Here is a 21,463-nt window from a genome sequence, read left to right as displayed (position 1 = left end):
CCTCCCTCCTCGCAAGTGCCACCCCCTCCACCTGCGCCTCGGACCCCATTCCCTCTCACCTTATTAAAACCATCGCCCCTGCCCTCCTACCTTCCTTAACTTCTATTTTTAACTACCCAATCTCCAAGGGCTCCTTCCCCTCTGCCTTCAAACATGCCCACGTCTCCCCCATCCTAAAAAAACCCGCTCTTGATCCCACTTCCCCCTCCAGTTATCGCCCTATCTCCCTACTACCCTTCCTCTCCAAAATCCTAGAACGAGTCGTCTACAATCGATGCTTAGAATTCCTTAACTCCCATTCTCTCCTAGACCCCCTCCAATCTGGCTTCCATCCCCTCCACTCTACCGAGACTGCTCTCTCTAAGGTCACCCGTGACCTCCTTCTTGCCAAATCCAATGGCTCTTACTCCATTCTGATCCTCCTTGACCTCTCTGCTGCCTTTGACACTGTCGACCATCCCCTCCTCCTCCATACCTTATCTCACCTTGGCTTCACGGACTCTGTCCTCTCCCGGTTCTCCTCTTACCTCTCTGGCCGGTCATTCTCGGTCTCCTTCGCTGGAGCCTCCTCCCCCTCCCATCCTTTAACTGTTGGAGTTCCTCAAGGGTCAGTTCTTGGCCCTCTTCTGTTCTCCATTTACACTCACTCCCTCGGTGAACTCATCCGCTCTCACGGCTTTGACTACCATCTCTACGCAGATGACACGCAGATCTACATCTCCGCCCCTGTCCTCTCCCCCTCCCTTCAGGCTCGCATCTCCTCCTGCCTCCGGGACGTCTCCACCTGGATGTCGGCCCGCCACCTAAAACTCAACATGAGTGAGACTGAGCTCCTCATCTTCCCTCCCAAACCCGGTCCTCTCCCAGACTTCTCTATCACCGTGGATGGCACGACCATCCTTCCCGTCTCTCGGGCCCGCAATCTCGGTGTCATCCTTGACTCATCCCTCTCGTTCACCCCACACATCCTATCCGTTACCGAGACCTGCCGGTTTCACCTCTACAATATCGCCAAGATCCGCCCTTTCCTCTCCACCCAAACGGCTACCTTACTGTTACGGGCTCTCGTTATATCCCGGCTAGACTACCGTGTCAGCCTTCTCTCTGACCTCCCTTCCTCCTCTCTCGCCCCACTCCGGTCTATTCTTCACTCCGCTGCCCGGCTCATCTTCCCGCAGAAACGATCTGGGCATGTCACTCCCCTTCTTAAACAACTCCAGTGGTTGCCTATCGACCTCCGCTCCGAACAAAAACTCCTCACTCTAGGCTTCGAGGCTCTCCATCACCTTGCCCCTTCCTACCTCTCCTCCCTTCTCTCTTTCCACCGCCCACCCGGCACGCTCCGCTCCTCCGCCGCCCACCTCCTCACCGTCCCTCGGTCTCGCCTATCCCGCCGTCGACCCCTGGGTCACGTCCTCCCGCGGTCCCGGAACGCCCTCCCTCCTCACCTCCGCCAAACTGATTCTCTTTCCCTCTTCAAAACCCTACTTAAAAATCACCTCCTCCAAGAGGCGTTCCCAGACTGAGCTCCTCTTCCCCCTCTACTCCCTCTGCCATCCCCCCTTTACCTCTCCGCAGCTAAAGCCTCATTTTCCCCTTTTTCCCTCTGCTCCTCCACCTCTCCCTTCCCATCCCCACAGCACCGTACTCGTCCGCTCAACTGTATATATTTTCGTTACCCTATTTATTTTGTTAATGAATTGTACATCGCCTCGATTCTATTTAGTTGCCATTGTTTTTACGAGATGTTCTTCCCCTTGACTCTGTTTATTGCCATTGTTCTCGTCTGTCCGTCTCCCCCGATTAGACTGTAAGCCCGTCAAACGGCAGGGACCGTCTCTATCTGTTGCCGACTTGTTCATCCCAAGCGCTTAGTACAGTGCTCTGCACATAGTAAGCGCTCAATAAATACTATTGAATGAATGAATGAATGAAAAGATCCTCTAGACCGTATGGTCGTTATAGGCAGGAAATGTCTCCTAATTGTTGCATTGTACTCTCCCAAGTGCTTAGTACCATGCTCTGCACATAGTAAGTGCTCAATAAATACCACTGCTAATAGAAAGGATGTGGCTAAAGGAAAAGCTAAGCACCCATCAAGTAGCAGATGCTTCTGGCACTGTCTCTCTCTTTGAATTTTTTTTTAATTATTTTTCATAATGTTTGGGGAAGTTGCAAAGGCTGCTTTTTATGGTGTGATAGCCAATAACTCAGGTAGCTATTTATCTCAAGTGGTCATTTTATATTATTTGAAAGAAGTAATTTTTGGGATGTATGAGTGTTTTCTCCATGTTAAATATAAATTTTGAAAGTACCTCTTTTCCTAATTATAGTACTGAATCCAGGACAAACCAACATTTTATCAGGATATTTTCCTGAGAAATATTTTCCTACAGAATATTTTCCTAAATCCTGAACAGAATAAGGAAAAAACAGGAATGGTCATTGAAAGTCTTCCACAGATCATTCCTCTTTCCTTAGTTTCCTTTCTCTGCTCCCAGCATAAATCACATCAACTCCCATTTTTGGAGAAGTGTGCAAAAAGTGAACATATAATCGCTAAGGGAATTGTTCAGCTTCATCTGGGGTTAAGGAATCTATGCCCGCACTAAATGGCAAATCACTAGAGGATGAGGGTGGAGTCTCCTGTTGAGACTCCTGCCTAGTTATGCCTAGTGGATAGTGCAAGGACCTAGATTCTGATCCCGGCTCTGCCATTTGTCTGCTGTGTGACCTTGGACAAGTCACTTCACTTCTCGGTGACTCAGTTACCACATCTGTAAAATGGGGATTAAAAGTCCCTGTGTCCAACCTGATTAGTTTGTATCTAGCCTAGTGCTTAGTACAGAGCCTGACACATAGTAAGAGCTTAACAAATGCCATTAAAACAGAAAGAGAGAACAACGGTTAAGTCTCAGTACTGAGACTTCAGAGCCTAGAACCATCCTGCCAGACATGTTCCTGCTAGGTCATGGAGAGGGGGAATAAGTGACAGACGCTCAATAAATCATAATTATTGAGTGCTTACTATTTGCAGAGCACTGTACTACGCACTTGGGAGAATACGATATAATAGAGTTAACAGACACGTTCCTTGACCGCTATGAGCTTAGTCTCAAGGGGGAGAAAGACATTCGTTCATCAGTCGTATTTACTGAGCACTTACTGTGTGCAAAGCACTATATTAAGCATTTGGGAAAGTAAAATATAAAATTACACAGACACATTCCCTGCCCACAGTGATATCAATAAATGACAGATGTGTATATAAAAGTGCTGTGGGGCTTAGAAAGGGGTGAATAAAGGAAGTAAATCCAAACTCAAGGGTGATGCAGAAGGGAGTGGAAGAGGATGCGAGGGCTCAGTCTGGGAAGGCATCTTGGAGGAGATGTGTCTTCAGCAAGGCTTTGAAGGTGGGGAGACTAATTGTCAGTTGGATATAAAGTGGTTTCAGGCCAGAGACAGAATGTGGGCGAGAGGTCAGTGAGGAGATAGATAAGATTGAGGTACAGTGTGTAGATTGTCATTTGAGGAACAAAGTCTGAGGGCTGGGTTGTAGTAGGAGAGCAGCGAGGTAAGTTAGGAGGGGGCAAGGTGACTGCTTTAGAACCAAGGAAAGGGCAGAGTTAAAGCATAAGAGGTTAAACTTGAGGTGGACAACATCAGCCTGTTATCTAGGTTTCCACCAGCAGTGCTCTGAGGCTCCTACACAGAGCCCAGATGCAGCACATTGCAAAGCACATGTGAAGGATTTTTTTGTTTTTGTATTTGCAGAACCATAGTATCGTGCAATACAGGGCTGTGGCACCATGACCTGGAATGGTGGCTGCCTTAGTCACCTGTGTTATCTTTTTTGCCCACATTGGCCAGCTATTTTCCGGATCGCTACTGGTCTATCCATCTCCCAGAACACCCAAGGTGATTCTTTGGTCAGAAGCCTTCACTTCTTATGGCACAGCAACAACAGACAAAATTGAATCTTCAACCCAGTTATCCTGGTTTCTACAGCAGTGATCTTTTCAGCACATCAAAAATAAGGCTAATCCCCCCTAAACACACTAGCCCAACAATTTCCCCACACCCTTATAAAAACTCATTCAGGGAGACACAAACACACACACTAGCCCAACAATTTACTCACACCCTTATAAAAACTCACCCAGGGGGACACAAACACATACACTCATTTAGAGACTCTTACACTCAATTCACTGATAAACCTCCCCCCGCATACCCACTCACCTAATATAAACCACAGTGGATAGAGCAGGAGCCTGGGGGTCAGAGGGTCATGGGTTCTAATCTGTACCCCACCGCTTGTCTGCCATGTGACCTCGGGCAAGTCACTTCAATTCTCTGCGCCTCTTATCTCATCTGTAAAATGGGGACTGTAAAATGTGAGCCCCAGGTGGGAGAGGGACTCTGTCCAACCCAATTTGCTTGTACCCACCCCACTGCTTAGAACAGTGCCTGGCACATAGTAAGCACTTAACAGATATCACAGTTATAATTATTATGCACACATTCATGTACAGAAATACACACTGGAGCAAGTCTGCATTTCCTTGGGGGAGTAAAGCAGTAGCTGCTGAACAGCCTAAATTAGAAACTGCTGCTATCACTAACAGCAGCTGCCTAAAACTTGTCCCGGCTCTGCCACTTGTTAGTTGTGTGACTGTGGGCAAGTCACTTAACTTCTCTATGCCTCAGTTACCTCATCTGTAAAATGGGGATAAGACCGTGAGCCTCACGTGGGACAACCTGATTACCCTGTATCTACCCCAGCACTTAGAACAGTGCTCTGCACATAGTAGGCGCTTAGCAAATACCAACATTATTATTATTATTATTAAAACACATGATACTGGGAGGAGCAGCCAGTAGCAAGAAGCAGCATGACCTCGTGAATTAAAGCACAGGCCTGGGAGTCAGAGGTTATGATCCTGGTTCTGCCACTAGCCTGCTGTGTGACCTTGGAGAAGACTCTTAACTTCTCTGTGCTTCAGTTTCTTTAACTGTAAAATAAGGATTCAGCAATTGTTCTCCCTCCAACATAGACTGTGAGCCCCCGTGGGACAGGGACTGTGTCCTACCTGACTAATGTGCACTTATACTAGCACTTAAAACAGTGCTTGACACATAGTATACGCTTAACAAATAGCATTAAAAAAAAGGATGGAAAGCTGGAGATTTTTGTTTTTCTAAAAAAGTACAGAAAGTTGGAGATTCATTCATTCAATCGTACTTATTGAGAGCTTACTGTGTGCAGAGCAGTGTGGAGTTGACAGTCACTTTTAAAATTTGCATGAACTCTGCAGAATTAGAGGAATTTAGTCAACTCCACCACTTGTCCACTGTGTGACCTTGAGCAGTCACTGAACTTCTCTGTGCCTCTGTTACCTCGTCTGAAAAATCGGGACCGAGACTGTGAGCCCCATGTAGGACTGGAACTGTATCCACTCCAGAGCTTGGTACAGTGCCTGGCACATAATAATAATAATAATGGTATTTGTTAAGTGCTTACTATATGCAAAGCACTGTTCTAAGAGCTGGGGGATACAGGTGATCAGGTTGTCCCATGTGGGGCTCACAGTATTAATCCCTCTTTTACAGATGAGGGAACTGAGGCACAGAGAAGTTAGGTGACTTGCCCGAAGTCACACAGCTGACAAGTAGCAGAGCCGGCATTAGAACCCATGACCTCTGACTCCCAAGCCCGTGCTCTTTCCACTGAGCCACCCTTAACAAATACCATTATCAGAAACAGTGTGGTTTAGAGGATAGAGCATGGGCCTGGGAGTCAGTAGATCATGGATTCTAATCCCAGCTCTGCCACGTGTCTGCTGTGTGACCTTGGGCAAGAGACTTAATTTCTCTGGGCCTCAATTACCTCAACTGTAAAATGGGAATTAAGAGTGTGAGCCCCATGTGGAACAGGGACTGTTCAACCTGATTCGCTTGTACCTACCTCAGTGTTTAGAACAGTACTTGGCACATAGTAAGTGCTTAACAAGTAGCATAATATTAATTTTATTAGTATTTAACAAGCATTTAATGTGCGCAGAAATTGAACTAGGAGTTTGGAAGAGTGCAGTGGAAGTACAAATCATGACCCCTGCCCCTAAGGAGGTTAATTGCTAAGTTAGTTTGTGTAAACCTCTTCCTAGCACTTACTACAGTACTTTGCCTGCAGTCAGAGCTCAATAAATGCCATTCAGTGATTGACTGATTTCAATCTAGTGGAAAGAGCACGGGCAGGGAGATGGGGACCTGAGTTCTATTCCTTTTCTGCCACTTATCTGTTGTGTGATCTCGGGCAAGTCACTTTACTACTCTGTACCTTAGTTACCTCATTTGTAAAATGGGAAATACATCTTCCTCCCTCTGATTTAGACTGTGAGACCCATGTGGGACAGGGGCTGTGCCCAGGTGATATCTTGTGTTTACCCCAGGACTTAGGATAGTGCCCGGAACATAGTAAGTGCTTAACAAGTATCAGTGGTATTTACTGAGTACTTACTATGTGCAGATCATTAATTCAATCATGTTTATCGAGCACTTACTGAGCACAGAGCACTGTACCAAGTACTTGGGAGAGTACAACAGAATATAGCAGACGGTTTCCCTACCCAAAACAAGCTTACAGTCCCATTTGAAACAAAAACAAGAAAGTACTGTCAATGGCAACAAATTTTGTAGAAATAGAAGGTGGTGTGCATTTCCACCTGGCCCCGATTCTGTTATTCCACTCTTTGCTGGGTTTGTTGGAATATATGGACCTTCAGGAAACCCAGCAAAAAAAAATCAGGAGTGGTTGAAGCCAAAAAGAGCATGAAATCCAGACACTGATGCAGCTATGACAGCCATAATCGCGGCTGTAAGTAGAGTCATCATCCACAGCCTACATCCGTGTTTAGTCTGTGTGGACTCATGCACGCTGTGATCTGGAATAGACCCAGAGGGATTTTTATCTCAGTTCCATTTTTATATGTACAGATGACTATGTGATGAACCAGACTAGAGGAGCAGCATGGCCTAGTGGAAAGGCTCAGGCCTGGAAGTCAGTGGAACCTGGGTTCTAATCCTGGCTATGCCGATCGCTTGATGTGTGACCTCGGGCAACTCACTTAATTTCCCTATGCCTCAGTTTCTGCATTTGAAAAGGGGGATTCAACACTTGTCCTCCCTTCTCCTTAATCTATGAGCCCCATGTGAGACAAGGACTGTGTCTGACCTGATGAACCTGCCCCTACCCCAGTGCTTAAAGCAGTGCTTGACATGGTAAGTGCTTAATTGATCAGTCATATTTATTGACTGCTTACTGTCTGCAGAGCATTGTACTGCAATAGAACAGAATTGGTAGACATTTGTTCCCTGCCTACAATGATCTTACAGCTTAGATAAATCTAAGGGCGACAGATATTAATGTAAATAAATAAATTGCAGGTATGTACATAAGTGTTGTGGTGCTGAAGGAGGGGTGAATAAAGAGCAAATCCAAGTGTGAGAGTGGAATAGGAGGCAAAAAGGGCTTAGGGAAGGGCCCTTGGGGGAGATGTGCCTTCAGTAAGGCTCTGAAGGTGGGGAGAGTAGTCACCTGTCAGATTTATAGAGGGGAGGCTTTCTAGGCCAGAGACAGGATGTGAGCCAGAGGTCAGCCCTGAGATAGATAAGATAGAGGTACAGTGTGTGGAGTGAAGTGTGCAGGCTGGGTTGTGTTGGAAGAGCAGTGAGGTAAGGTAGGATGGGCCAAGGTGATTGAGATTAGACTGTAAGCCCGTCAAAGGGCAGGGACTGTCTCTATCTGTTACCAATTTGTACATTCCAAGCGCTTAGTACAATGCTCTGCACATAGTAAGCGCTCAATAAATACTATTGAATGAATGAATTGAGGGCTTTAAGGAGATGGTAAGTAGTTTCTGTTTGATGCAGAGGTGGCCGGGCAATCACTGGTGGTTCTCGAGAAATGGATAAACATGGATTGAATGTTTTTTGTTAAGTAATGATCCAGGTAACATAGTATGGACTGGAGTGAGGAGAGACAAGAAGCAGGGAGGTCAGTGAGGAGGCTGATGGAGTAATCAAGGCAGGATAAGATAAGCGCTTGGATAAATGTGGCAGGAAGGGGTGAGTGCTAGAGATGTTGTGAAGGTTGAACGTATGTCTGTCTCCCCCTTCAGACTGAAAGCTCATTAGGAGCAGGGAAGGTGTCTACCAACTCTGCTATATTGTACTCTCCCAAGAGTTTAGTGCAGTGCTCTGCACACCTTAGATGCACAATAGACATAATTGAAGAATAATAGAGACAAATGATTGTTATCCGATCGATTAGTTTTAATGAAACCTTATGCTTTCATTTAAGTATGTGCAGTGTGCAATTTCTTTGTGTCTAAATATCTGCCATTGTTTACAAAACTCTCCAAGAATGTAAAAAACATGCTGTTCTTATTGATTTCCATTTTTAAATAGTATGTGAGTTCATGGAAAATGGTGCCTGGCTCTATATCAAGCATCTGTCTCTACTCATGCCTGAGTATGTAAATTAGAGATAGATGAGAAGAAGTTCAATATCTCAGTTTCACTGCCTCGCGAATTGTGCAGGATGTACAAATGCTGTAGCAATATATATGGATGTGTCTATCTCCTAATTTATTTCCCAGATGCCACAGGGGACACTGAAACCGCTTGCTGCTGGAGCAGCTCGTGTTGCAGTGAAAAGCGGCAAGCAGTTTCCGAGCCCTCGAGAGGTTGCATTCATCTCCGGGCTCACGGCCAGTCAGCCGCGTGCCTTGTTAGCTGAGAGCCCGGGAGCCACCCTGAGAAAATTTGAAGTGATCGACAATCGACCCAGAGTTGCGGGGAGGGATATCTAGTTTTCATTTGGAGTTTGCCGGGGGGTGGTAACATTAATATTGCTGTGTTTTACTCTCCCAAGCGCTTAGTACAGTGTTCTGCCCACAGAAAGTGCTCAAATACCATTGATTTGCACACAGTAAACACTCAAATATCATTGATTGATGGATTGCTTGAACTGTGGGAAGGCCTGGAGGGAAGAACAGTAGAGCAGGAAAGAGAAGCAATGTGGCCTAGAGGATAGAGCACGGGCCTGGGAGTCAGTGGGACTGGGTTCTAATTCTGCCTCTACCACTTGTCTGCTGTGTGACCTTAGGTCACTTCACTTCTCTGTGCCTCAGTTTCCTCATCTGTAAAATGAAGATTAAGACTGTAAGCCCACAGGGGACATGGACTGTGTCCAACCTGATTAGCTTGTGTCTACCCCGGTGCCTGGCACACAATAAGCGTTTAACGAATACCATAAAAAAAGAAAAGAGAAAGATGGAAAGGGCAGAGAGGGAGATGGAGGCAAATGAAGTAAAAGGTATTCATTGATGCTTCGCCTCTGTCTTCACCACTGTTTTGGGGTCTTTGGTAGGTGTTAGGTCTCACATGGAAAGAAGGATCAATGGACGTTGCTCTGGCGCTTCTTGGATACAACTACCTAAAAGACAGTCAATTCTCATGTCCCTGTTCCTAATTTTTCCCCGGGTGTGTCTCTTCTGCCGTCGTGATCCAAAAGGAGTTGACACGGTGCCCGAGCCCCAAAGGAGAGCGCGAACACTGCTGGGCAGTGCAATGAGGCAGTGGTCGCTTCCCAGGGTGCTGGATCCCCACTGGACCTCCCCACCCACAGATGCCCATATACGGGGGCCAGACGTGAGCAGGCACTGTGTCTGTGGGTCCCTACTTGGCACACCGGATCCTCACGGGACCCTCACGCTGCCCAGATGACCCTTGTGATAGCGTCCCAGTTTGCACTGAGAGGAACTACCCACACCAGACCCTGGCGAGATCCAGAAAAATAGCAGTGCTGTCACCTTCGGCCACTGCCAGATGTTTAGCCCATCCATTCATTTCAATCGTATTTATCTATCTCTCACTGTGTACAAAGCACTATACTAAGTTTTTGGGAGAGTGCAATGTAACAATAAATGGACACGTTCCCTGCCCACAGTGAGCTTACATTTATAAACAAATAAGTTAGAAGCATATACATAAGTGCTTGGGGCTCGGATTCACCGAAGCAAGTCCAGGCCCGTAGACCCTTCTCGGGCGTCTGGCAACTTCAGATCCTCTCGACTGATTTCAGCACTGCTATTGCTTGCGTCTTTCAGAGGGACTGAGGGGGCATCTTATCCTTGTGTCAGTAGCCAAAGGGAGGGATCACCCCGACACAAAGGGGCTGTGCCCTGCCAGCCATCAGAGTAGTCGCATAATAATAATGATGGTATTTCTTAAGCACTTATTAAGTGCCACGCACTGTTCTAAGAACTGAGGTAGATACAAAGTAATCAAGATGTCCCACGAGGGCCTCACAGTCTCAATCCCCATTTTACCGACCAGGTACTGAGGCAGAGAAGTGAAGTGACTTGCCCAAGGTCACACAGCTGACAAGTGGTGGAGTCAGGATTAGAACCCACAACCTCTGACTCCCAAGCCCATGCTCTTTCCACTAAACCACGCTGCTTCTCATTAAAGAGCACGAGTCTGGGAGTCAGTCAGAGGACCTGGGTTCTAATCCCAGCTCTACCACTTGCCTGCTGTGTGACCTTGGGTAAATCACTTAATTTCTCTGGGCCTCCGTTTCCTCAACCATCGGTTCAATACCTATTCTGCCTTCCCCTTAGATTGTGAGCCCCAGGTGGGAGAGAGACTGGGCCCGATCGGGATATATTGTATCTGTCCCAGTGTTTAGTATAGTGCTTGGCACATAGAAAGCGCTTAACAACTAGCCCGATTGTTGTTGCTATATTACCATTATCATCACCATAGTGCAAGGAATAGAGCTGCTATGCTCCTGCCGCTTTCTTGCTGCAACGGATGGGAAGAGTGAGCCCCAAAAGGTGTGAAGGTAAATCCAGTGTGCTCCTCCCCCTTTTAGAGTAGGCACCGATGGGTGCGGATAGGAGATTGGGCCATGGACCTTAAAGCCAAACCCATCGCTTGGTCTGGATCCAGAGTGGAAATCCCAGGAGAATCTGGCTCTAGTTCAGGTCTGGTCTCTAAGGTTACGGGCTGGAGACTGGGCAGGAAAAGCAAAAGAGAACGTTGATAGCCATCTTCACAAGAGATAATAATAATTCTGCTAGGTGTTAAACACAATATATGCCAGGCACTGTACTAAACTCTGAGGTGGATACAAGCAAATTGGGTAGGACACAGTCCCTGACCCACATGAGGCTCACAGTCTAAAACCCCATTTTACAGATGAGGAAACTGAAGCATAGAGAAGTCAAGTGACTTGTCCAATTTCACACAGCAGACAAGTGGCGGAGCCGGGATCGAAACCACTGCACCTATGGGATTCTCTAATTAATTATTACTCTACTCTTTGGGTTTATACCAGCCACTGATTTCCTCATTCTCACATATTTATCTCTTTGTTTATTGGATATTTAGATCTCTTCTACAACTTCCTTCTGCGTTGCCCTTGAACTAAGATTTTTACCCTTTATTCATGCATCCCTTAGCTCCAGAGCACTTATGTACATATCCATAATTTAATCTATTTATATTAACGTCTGTCTCCCCTTCTTGACTGTAAGCTCATAGTGGTTAGGGAACATGTCTTTCAAATCTGTTGTACTGAACTCTTCCCCAGACACTTAGTACAGTGCTTTGCACACAGTAAGAAATCGATAGGGAAGCATCATGGTGTAATGGATACAGCACAGGCTTGGGAGTCAGAAGGACCTGGCTTCTAATCCTGTCTCCTCCACCTGTCTGTTGTGTGAACTTGGGCAAAGTCACAACTTCTCTGTGCCTCAGTTTCCTCATCTATAAAATGGGAGTAAAGACTGAGTCCTAATTGGGGTAGGGACTGAGTCCAATTTGATTATCTTGTATCTACCCCAGCACTTAGAACAGTGCCTGGCACATAGTAAGCACTTAAATACATTTCTTATTATTAATAATAAATATGATTGATTCTCTCACGTTAACGATAGCATACTTATTCATTTATGTTTCCTTGTATCCACCTCAGATTTTAAGTCTCCTGATGGCAGGAATCATGTTGGGTTTTTTTCTCATGTTCCCCAAATGTCTAGTACTATATTCTGCAGACATCCAACCCAAATGCTTCCTAAGACGTCACTTCCTCCAAGAGCCTTTCTTTGACTAATCCTCACCTTCCTGGCCATCTGTACCATCAGATAACTTAGCATTATATGTACATCTTTAACCTGTCACTTGCCACTGTGTTTCTCATACACTCTTATTCTCTTCCTTAACCTAAACCCTGGGGAAGATTGAGGGGTGTCGACACGATCCTTCCCACCCAGCCACTTCAGCAGGAATGGGAGGACCAGAAGTTGGATCTACAACCTCTCTCCCCAGCCGCCTCAGTGGGGAACAGCTCTCTAGAACCTAAACAGCACCCGCTGCTTTCCCTGGATGTTCTTCTTAACCTTTCCCTCCTTTCCCTCTGCTCCTCCCCCTCTCCTTTCCCATCCCCTCAGCACTGTACTCGTCCGCTCAACTGTAGATATTTTCATTACCCTATTTATTTTGTTAATGAGATGTACATCACCTTGATTCTATTTATTTGCTATTGTTTTAATATGTTCATCCCCTTGATCCTACTTATTGCTACTGTTCTTGTCTGTCTCCCCTGATTAGACTGTAAGCCAATCAAAGGGCAGGGACTGTCTCTATCTGTTACCGATTTGTACATTCCAAGCGCTTAGTACAGTGCTCCGCACATAGTAAGCGCTCAATAAATACTATTGAAGGAATGAACTCTATGTGTGTCCATCTCTGTGTGTGTGTCCGTGTTCCTTCCTGGCCCTATGGATATTTCATTGAACACCTTCTTGACCTGTTTTGTCTTTGGTGTGTCTATGTGCATGTATGTGCGCATGCACACATATACATGTGTGCCCAATTTCTTGGTCCCAGGTATCTTTATGTTCACATCCTTGGCCTTGTGTGTTTGTGTATGCCTTTATATTCATCTTTGTGGGTGCCTGTACTTCTGTGTCTGTCTATTTTGTTGGTTCTTTTTATATCAGTGATATTTGAGCACTGTGTGCAGAGCACTGTATCAAGTGCTTAGGAGAGCACAATGCATATGAATACATTTATAGTGAAGGACTCTGATTTTTTTCCCCCATCCATGCACTCTTGGAAAACTCTGGGCTCAAAATGAAAACTGGCACTCGATACTCAACATCAAATGCCAGGACAATTCTCCAACAATAAAACCCTGGAAAGTATTCAACTCACTGAGCCAATGTTCATCAAAACAAGCATTGTTGGATAGAAGATGTGAAAAGAGTGGATGATACCAGCTGCTGTACAGAGAACTGAAAGGGCATGCATACGCAACAGGAAGCAGAATAAATGTTCCTAGACATAGGGAAGCACAGTCTATCACAGTGCAATATGGCAGTGGCGTATTAAAGGACTACAGCTGTGGGCAAAGCAGCCAGGAAAACAGGAGTTGCCTTCCTTGCTCAAAGCTTTGGTAGGCAGACCTGTGAGGTGGCAGACAACATAACTAGAGCCAAGAACTGGGTTCAAATGACGAGCAATGGACTGTCAGCCTGTGAAAAGGTTTTTCAGTCACTCATGGAAAAGATCTCATTAAATCAGTAGTGTCATCTTCCTAAAGGCAAGACAGATATGGATACTTATTTGCTTTCACAGGCATTCAGTTCTTCAATTATAGGATGATGGTGATAGTCTAGCCATAGTTGGAGGTGTGGCCGAAAAACTAACTCCTGATCTATACATATATTTTATTCTTCCTAGTTCAAGTCTAGTGGATAGAGCTTGGGCCTGGGAGTCAGAAGGACCTGGGTTCTAATTCTGGCTCCGTCATTTGCCTGCTCTGTGTTCTTGGGCAAATCACTTAACTTCTCTGTGCCTCAGTTACCTCATCTGTAAAATGGGGATTAAGACTGTGACATGGACTGCGTCCAACCTGATTAGCTTGTTTTGATCAAGCTGATTAGCTTAATCTCAGTGTTTAGAACAGTAAGTATACTACTATACCTATGCAGACTTGAATGATTTATTTTCCTTTCCCTTTCCCTTAAGCTATTACGTGGGCATGTGTGGCGATGGAGCAAATGACTGTGGGGTAAGTAAAAATTATTGCCATTAATCTAGTTAAATTTCCCTTTTCTTCAATGGATTGTTCGTGCAGTTTCCTTTTCTCTCCTCCTTCCAGCTAAGCTTCTTTTGAATATTAAATTTGTTAGTTCTTTCTGAATATAAAAGGAGAGGGAAAACAGAAGAAACCCAAACTCAGCCATTTTGATTCTCATCACTAACATTTGAATAGATTAAGGAATTGAAGAGGTGAATCACAGGCAAGACAGTTTTAGATTTGTTGATTTCACTCATCTATTTTAACATACAATTAAATCACAGAAATGGGTGATGAATGACTTCTGCTTTTGCTAACAAGATATTTAAGATGATTTTAAATGCACCGCTTGACTTCTTAATAAAAATACTCATAACACTGAGAGAAAACATGTAAAAACATTTTTTAGGTACTGCAAGGATCAAGTGCATCAGCAGAGCAAAGGATGACACATTCACATGAGTGGAAGTTTGCCAGTTTCCTCAATCTTTTCAATCATATTCAAATGAATGGTTAAGACTTTAATATCAGTAACATCCATAAGCTCAAAAGACATACACACAAACATACACACACATACATATATATCTATATCTCTGTATGTATAGTTACATAAAAGTTAAACATTTTGCTATGAAAGGATGCATTTATATAAAGTCATTCTTTTAATTGCAGCTATGTTTTGTACAGCCAGTTATTTGGCTTGAGAGGAGACATAGCATGTTTAAGAGAATCCCACAGAAAAGTTCAAGAAGGAAAATACTGACCTCTCCTTTCAAATACCTGGGGAATGCTTTCTTCAAATCAACTTGGTGTGAGATGTGGCATGAGAAACAGGCACTTGGAATGATGTAATTTCAGTGTCTCAGGCTTCATGATGTGCATCTGTAAACTGTCAGAAAGGACTGAATAGAGAAGCTTGTGGGGTTTTCTGGTGTAAAAAAAAACACATTTTATTTCAGGCTTTGAAAATGGCTCATGCTGGAATCTCACTGTCAGAACAGGAGGCATCAGTGGCTTCCCCCTTCACCTCCAAATTCTCAAATATAGAGTGTGTGCTCCACCTCATCAAGTAAGTTAGAGAGAGTTCCTCTCTTTGCATTTTAGCTGTATTTTGTGCCATAAATCTAATCACTGACATATGACATATAGGACCCATGTTTCCAGGCACTAAAAGATACCAACTCAGGGAATACCATGGTCAATTAAGTAAACAGTTACCATGATCCAGACAATTCAAGAGAAAAACAATGACTAAAAGGGTTTTTTGGGTTGGCGCTGAATTTTTCAAATTAGCTACGATGATCAGTTCCAAAGAGTCATTGCTTAGTTCTCCACTTCATTTTCCCTAAAACCATCCCAAGAAGTTGATGAAAAGTACAGGTTACCAAACTCTTGCAAAAATGTAGTCTGCATTTGTGGGGTTTCAAATTTCCCTCCAATTTCCCCTTCATTTCATCAGATCTCTGAATTTGGATGAGTCAGAGTAGATTTATTCCCACGCAGAAATTAGTAACATTTCAGTGGGAAATGTGTATGTATACATACACATACACACACATACTATCCACGGGGCCTTCAGTACCTTCAGAATACAGTATTCTCTTTAATAGTAGGCTTAATTCATGTCTTTACATCCCCCACTATACTATGATTATCCAGATTGTGTCAGCTGTCCTTTGAAATTATGTAATAGGGAGTACTATTAACAGTCCCTTAAAACTGCACCCACCCCCCCTCACTCCCACTCTACTGTTCTAGCTGGCTCCTCCTCCTCTCCACTCTCATCCACTCTGCCTTTTGGGGTTCCTCAGCTGGAGTAGAAGATGTACAGTGAGTCCACAAGATCCTAAGGTGATTTTTTTATGGTATTTGTTAAGCACCTACTTTGGGCCAGGCACTGTACTAAGCGCTGGGGTAGAAACAAGAGAATCAGGTTAGACATAGTCCCTGACCCTCATGGAACTCACAGTCTTAATCCCCATTTTCCAGATAAGGTAACACTGCACAGAGAAGCAAAGTGACTTGTCCAAGGTCACACAGCAAACAAGTGGCAGAGCTGGGAGTAGAATTCAGGTCCTCTGGCTCCCAGGTCAATGCTCTTTCTGATAGGCCATGCTGAAATCACCTCTGTCTTCATGAAAGGCAACAGAAGATTATTATGAGACTTCAGCAAGGTTTGATATCAACCTGCTTCCCCTTGAAAAGTGGAGAATCAGGTTTCTCCACTGTTAAACACTTACTATGTGCCAGACACTCTCCTAAGCGCTGGGATAGATACAAGCTTATCTGGTTGGACACAGTCCATGTCCTAAATGGGACTCACACTCTTAATCCAATCTCCATTTTAGAGGTCAGGTACCTGAGGCACAGAGAAGTTAAGTAACTTGCCCAAGATCACCCAGCAAAGAGTGGAGTCAGAATTAAAACCCAGGTCCTCTGACTCCTGGATCCGTGCTCTTTCCACTAGGCCACAGTGCTTCCCTATATCTACAATATCAACCTCTCCATAGGTACTTTAGAAGGTTCTTCAGTAGTCAGCTGTTAGTCTGCAAGGAAATGTATTTCATTCATATTTCTCTGATTTATGTAACGTAGAGAGGGTTCAGCCTTGTTTGGTTTGATTCATCAAAACCTCCTCATTTTTAGCAAGACTGTGCTCTCCTTGTGACCATTCTCGATTTGACCTCTAAGTACTAGGATTTTCATTTTTTTCCCCTGGGAGACCATTTCATTGCCTCTGAGTCTTCAGAGTTTGATATATTACCCTTTCCCATTTTGTGCTATCCATCCCAGTTGCAGTCTTTAGGCCATCCACCTACTTCCCTGCTCATATTAATGAAAAAAGACTTTTTTCCTTTGTATAAGGTGTTTGCTTTTATTACTATATATTTTACTATTGTAAATATTCACAGTATCTTTGAATATTACCCTAGAATTCTTAGTGAGAATTGGTCCAAAAAAAATCCCCAAAACAAAAAATACCCTTTCCAAGGCATACATTAAATTTTTATCACCACTTCTCCAGATCTGCAAACACCAGTCCCTAAAGCACTTTGTAGCAGAATCCTCAGAAGCAGTGTTGGTGTGAATTGGTTTAGAATGCAGTGATTACAATCAAGACACTACAGAAAAACGTTTACACTAGAAATCACCAGGGTTTAAGAGGTCAATCTCTTTTAAAAAACACATAAGTTTGGGAAATGTGGGCCAAGTATAACTTCTTGTTTTTTGCTTCTTCCTATACAGGGAAGGCCGAGCTGCCCTTGTTTCTTCCTTTGGGGTCTTTAAATACCTGACATTGTATGGCATAATTCAGTTTATTGGCACGTCACTGCTATATTGGGTAAGAATCTAAGGTCATCTTGTGTAAAAGCTAATTAAATAGGGTCTCTCTGACCCACCTGGATGTATTTTTTGTGGATCTTAAGGAAATAAGGTGACATATTTTACTTTGAAGATGAATTTCTAAAATGAATCTGCATCAGGAGCCACTGGAAAATGGGATTTGGGAATCTTGGGTCTGGAATTAGTAATGGTTCTAACCTGGAAGTCTGGATTAGACTATTGTATCCCTTCGGGTTCTGTTCCTGATGTTCTCTGAAAGCCTCAATAATCTATGAGGTTTTCTCCTCTGCTCCTCTACTTCCTCCTCTGAAAAATGAAGCCAGTATCATAGCCCTAATGACTGTTATCCCTAAATACACATCAATCCCCATATGCCCAAGATCATTTTTATAGAAATATAAAAAGCCTGTGTTGTTTCAGAACTTTTGGAAAGCCAAAATTAAACCTATCTTTACTTCTAGATCAGTGTAAAAGCTGCCTGCTTCACAAGGAAAAAGCAGAAATAAGCAATTATCTTTCAGTATTTGGTGATTGCTAAGGAAAAATAAAATTATAAATTGTCAAACTGTTTTCCCTTTTGAGGGGGGAGGGAAGACTTCTTGTGGGGTGATCTTCATTCTTATCAGGATTAAAATGATCAAATGCTCTTCAGTTTTATTTTAGAAAGAATATTCACTTGTCCCTCTACATGGAAAGTGTAATGGGACTAAGTAGGTACTGTGACCTGAAAACCTATTGTGATTTCGATTACAATAGTGGACATAAAAGCTCAGACAGCATTCACCTCCTCTGAAGTCTAAACTGAAGTCCATGTAGAATATCATCAGTAAGCTGTGACTGTGATGCCTGGCCTGGGACAGTTAAGCATCCGTGCTAAATTTACAAGAAAGAATAGAACATCTATAGCCAGAAAGAACACTTGCTTTTGCTGTTGGCTATCTGGGTGAGGAAGTCCTTTAGTCTCTCCCTACCTACAAAATGGAGCTAATAATCCTTGTCTCCTAATTATTGGGTGAGACTGTTGGGTGATGACAATGATATGTGTGCCTTTTACCATCCAAGTCTCGTTTACCTCTACTTTTTTTTTTCCTTTCAGCAATTACAACTCTTTGGGAACTACCAGTATATTACGCAAGATTTGTTTATTACCCTTTTGGTCTGTTTGACAAGTAAGCATCATAATCAAGGCTGTTTGGCATATATGTAATTCACTGTAGAATTCTGGGTACTTTAAGGCACTCAATCACCTCTCCCCCACCTACCTCACCTCACTGATCGCCTACTACAATCCAGCCGGCACAGTTTGCTCCACAAACGCCAACCTACTTTCTGTACTTCCATCTCTTCTTGTCAACCCTGACCCCTTGCTCACACCCTCCCTCTAACCTGGAACTTTTCCCCCTTCGTATGTTACAGACCACCACACTCCTCACCTTCAAAGCCCTGCTTAAATGATATCTTCTCCAAGAGGCCTTCCCTGATTAAACTCTCATTTCCCTATCTTCTCTCCTTATGCCTCTCCTACCTACTTGAATCTGTACCCCTTAAGCACTTTATATTCCCTTCACCCCCAGTCCCACACCCTTTATGTACATATCCTAAACTCTGCCATTTTCCCTATCTGTAATTTAATTGAATATCTGTCCCTCCATTTAGACTATTATTTTGCACTCTCTCATGGGCTCAGCACAGTGCTTTGCACACAGTAAGCACTCAGATATAATTGAATGAATAATGATGACAATAATTGTGGTATTGTAACAGGCCCTTTGTACTAAGCACTGGGGTGGATAAAAGGAAATCCCTGTCTCTGTCCCACGGGGCTCAGAGTCTTAGTTCCCATTTTACAGAGAAGGAAACTGAGGCACAGAGAAGTGAAGGGATTTGTCCAAGGTCACACAGCAGACAAGTGGCATGGCCAGGAATAGAACCCAGGTCCTTCCCAGGTCCATGTTCTGTCCACTAGGCCATGCTGCTTCCCAGTGCTTAAAACAGTGATTGATGCATTCTAAGGACTTAAATGCCATGAAACACAAAAACAAACTTTTAGTTCAGAAAGCTGAAATGTTTCATCACTTGGGCAGTAAACGTGTCTACCAACTCTGTGTATTGTATTCTCCCAAGCTGCGCACACAGTAAGTGTTCAGTCAGGACTGATTTCCATAAGAGCCTACTTTGTGTGTGCCTAAACACATACACATCATACTCTAATCTATATAAGCTTGCACACTGATAATCAGAATTTTATGGTGCCAGCTGCTCTGAGGGATTTTTCATGATCTATCTGTAACCACTGCAAATAAAATTAAAGGGCAAAATATGCCAGTATCATCTTTATGCTAGCTAATAAGATGAAGCCTATCAGCCCTCACCTTCTTTCCTGTTACTTTCATTTTTCATTTGACTGTCATTAAAATAATTTCCAAACCCCATTTTCACAGGCATTATGTGTGAAATACCCTTTTCCTTTAGCTCTGTGTATTTTTTTAAAAAATCAAGGGTTCTAAATATTATGCCAATTTAAGAGTAAATACACTCTCCACGAGAGTTTTTTCTGATGCAGGATGGATGATAAAGCAATTCCTCTTCCCCCCCAGTGCACCATGGTGTTTCTGCCTTAATGTTCGGGTTGCTTTTCTCCACATTAGCGAGGAAAATAGATCATAAAGGGGCATGATATTGGCCAATTAAAACCGACTAAAAAGTCCTTTAAAAAAATTATAAAATTGGACTCAAATTAAAAAGTCCAGACACTAAAATACATTTCTGTGTTTAAATTAGCATTGCTGAGCAACTACTTTCGGTACCCATGTTTTCCTTGAGGAATGACTGTGTACAGAGAGACAGACCTGTCTCCTGGCAGATGGTATCACAGTATAAGAAATAATCAGATAGAGGCCCTGCAGGGAAGCTGGTGGGAGGTAGGGCAGAAAAACATATGTGAAGAAGGAAGTCAGAGATGAATTGCTAAAGAGAGGGAGAGGAATCAGAGGAAAGAAGTCAGAGAGGTGGGGTAAAGAGCCCTTATTGTAAGCTTTGAGGACATCTCTTAAAGGAATGCATTAGAGAGAGAACAGCAGTACGTAGTCTGGCTTAGTGGAAAGACCACAGGACTGCGAGTCAGGAGACCTGGGTTCTTATCCAGGTTCTAATCTAATGCCACTTGCCTGCTGTGTGATCTCAGGCAAGTCACCTAATTGCTCTGCGCCTCCGTTTCCTCATCTTTTTTGTTTTAAATAGTATTTGTTAAGCACTATGTGCCAAGCACTGTTCTAAATGCCAAGAAAGATACAAGATAATCTTGTTGGACCCAGTCCCTGTCCCACATAGTGTTCACACTTTTTATCCCCATCTTACAGATGCAGTTGAGGCACAGAGAAGTTAAGTGACTTGGCCCCAGGTCACACAGGAGACAAGTGGTCAAGTTAGGATTAGAACCCAGGCCCATGCTCTTTCCACTAGGTCGGGCTGCTTCTCATCTGTCACTGGGGATAGAATATCTGTTCTTCCACCCCTTGACTATGTGGGAAAACGAATGTGCCTAATCTTATTGCATCGCAGCTCTGCTAGCACTTAGCCTAGTACTTGGAACAGAACAAGTGTTTTTAAGTACCAGTCAATAGTATTGAGTGTTTACTAAATGGAGACCACTCTATTAAGAGCTTGGGGAAGTACAACACAATACAGTACAATATGACAGAGTTAGCAGATATGTTCCCTGACCACAGTGAGTTTTCAGTCTATTATAATTAGATAACGGGTGAGGACCCGGGCCAGGTGTGCCAACAACTTCCCAGAATTCAGTCATATTTATTCATTCATATTTATTGAGCACTTACTGTGTGCGGAGCACTGTCCTAAGCACTTGGAAAGTACAGTTTGGCAACAAATAAAGACAATCCCTACCCAACAACAGGCTGACTCACAGTCCCCTAAACTCACTACAGAGTTCAGCTTTTTCAA

At 43.8% G+C, this 21,463-nt stretch overlaps 1 protein-coding gene across 1 annotated transcript in view; it reads left to right on the top strand.

The window, feature by feature from the left end:
- Nucleotides 1-21,463, top strand: part of ATP13A5 (ATPase 13A5) — an 85,434-nt gene that overhangs the window by 49,994 nt on the left and 13,977 nt on the right. The window contains exons 22-25 of the mRNA XM_029069488.2: nucleotides 14,101-14,143; nucleotides 15,115-15,224; nucleotides 17,402-17,498; nucleotides 18,597-18,669. Coding sequence (XP_028925321.1) covers nucleotides 14,101-14,143; nucleotides 15,115-15,224; nucleotides 17,402-17,498; nucleotides 18,597-18,669 — 323 coding nt within the window. The remainder of the gene's footprint in view (nucleotides 1-14,100; nucleotides 14,144-15,114; nucleotides 15,225-17,401; nucleotides 17,499-18,596; nucleotides 18,670-21,463) is intronic.

Source organism: Ornithorhynchus anatinus, chromosome 7 (genome assembly GCF_004115215.2).
Source record: "Ornithorhynchus anatinus isolate Pmale09 chromosome 7, mOrnAna1.pri.v4, whole genome shotgun sequence".
Taxonomy (NCBI): domain Eukaryota; kingdom Metazoa; phylum Chordata; class Mammalia; order Monotremata; family Ornithorhynchidae; genus Ornithorhynchus; species Ornithorhynchus anatinus.
This window is presented reverse-complemented; position numbering and strand designations above follow the sequence as displayed.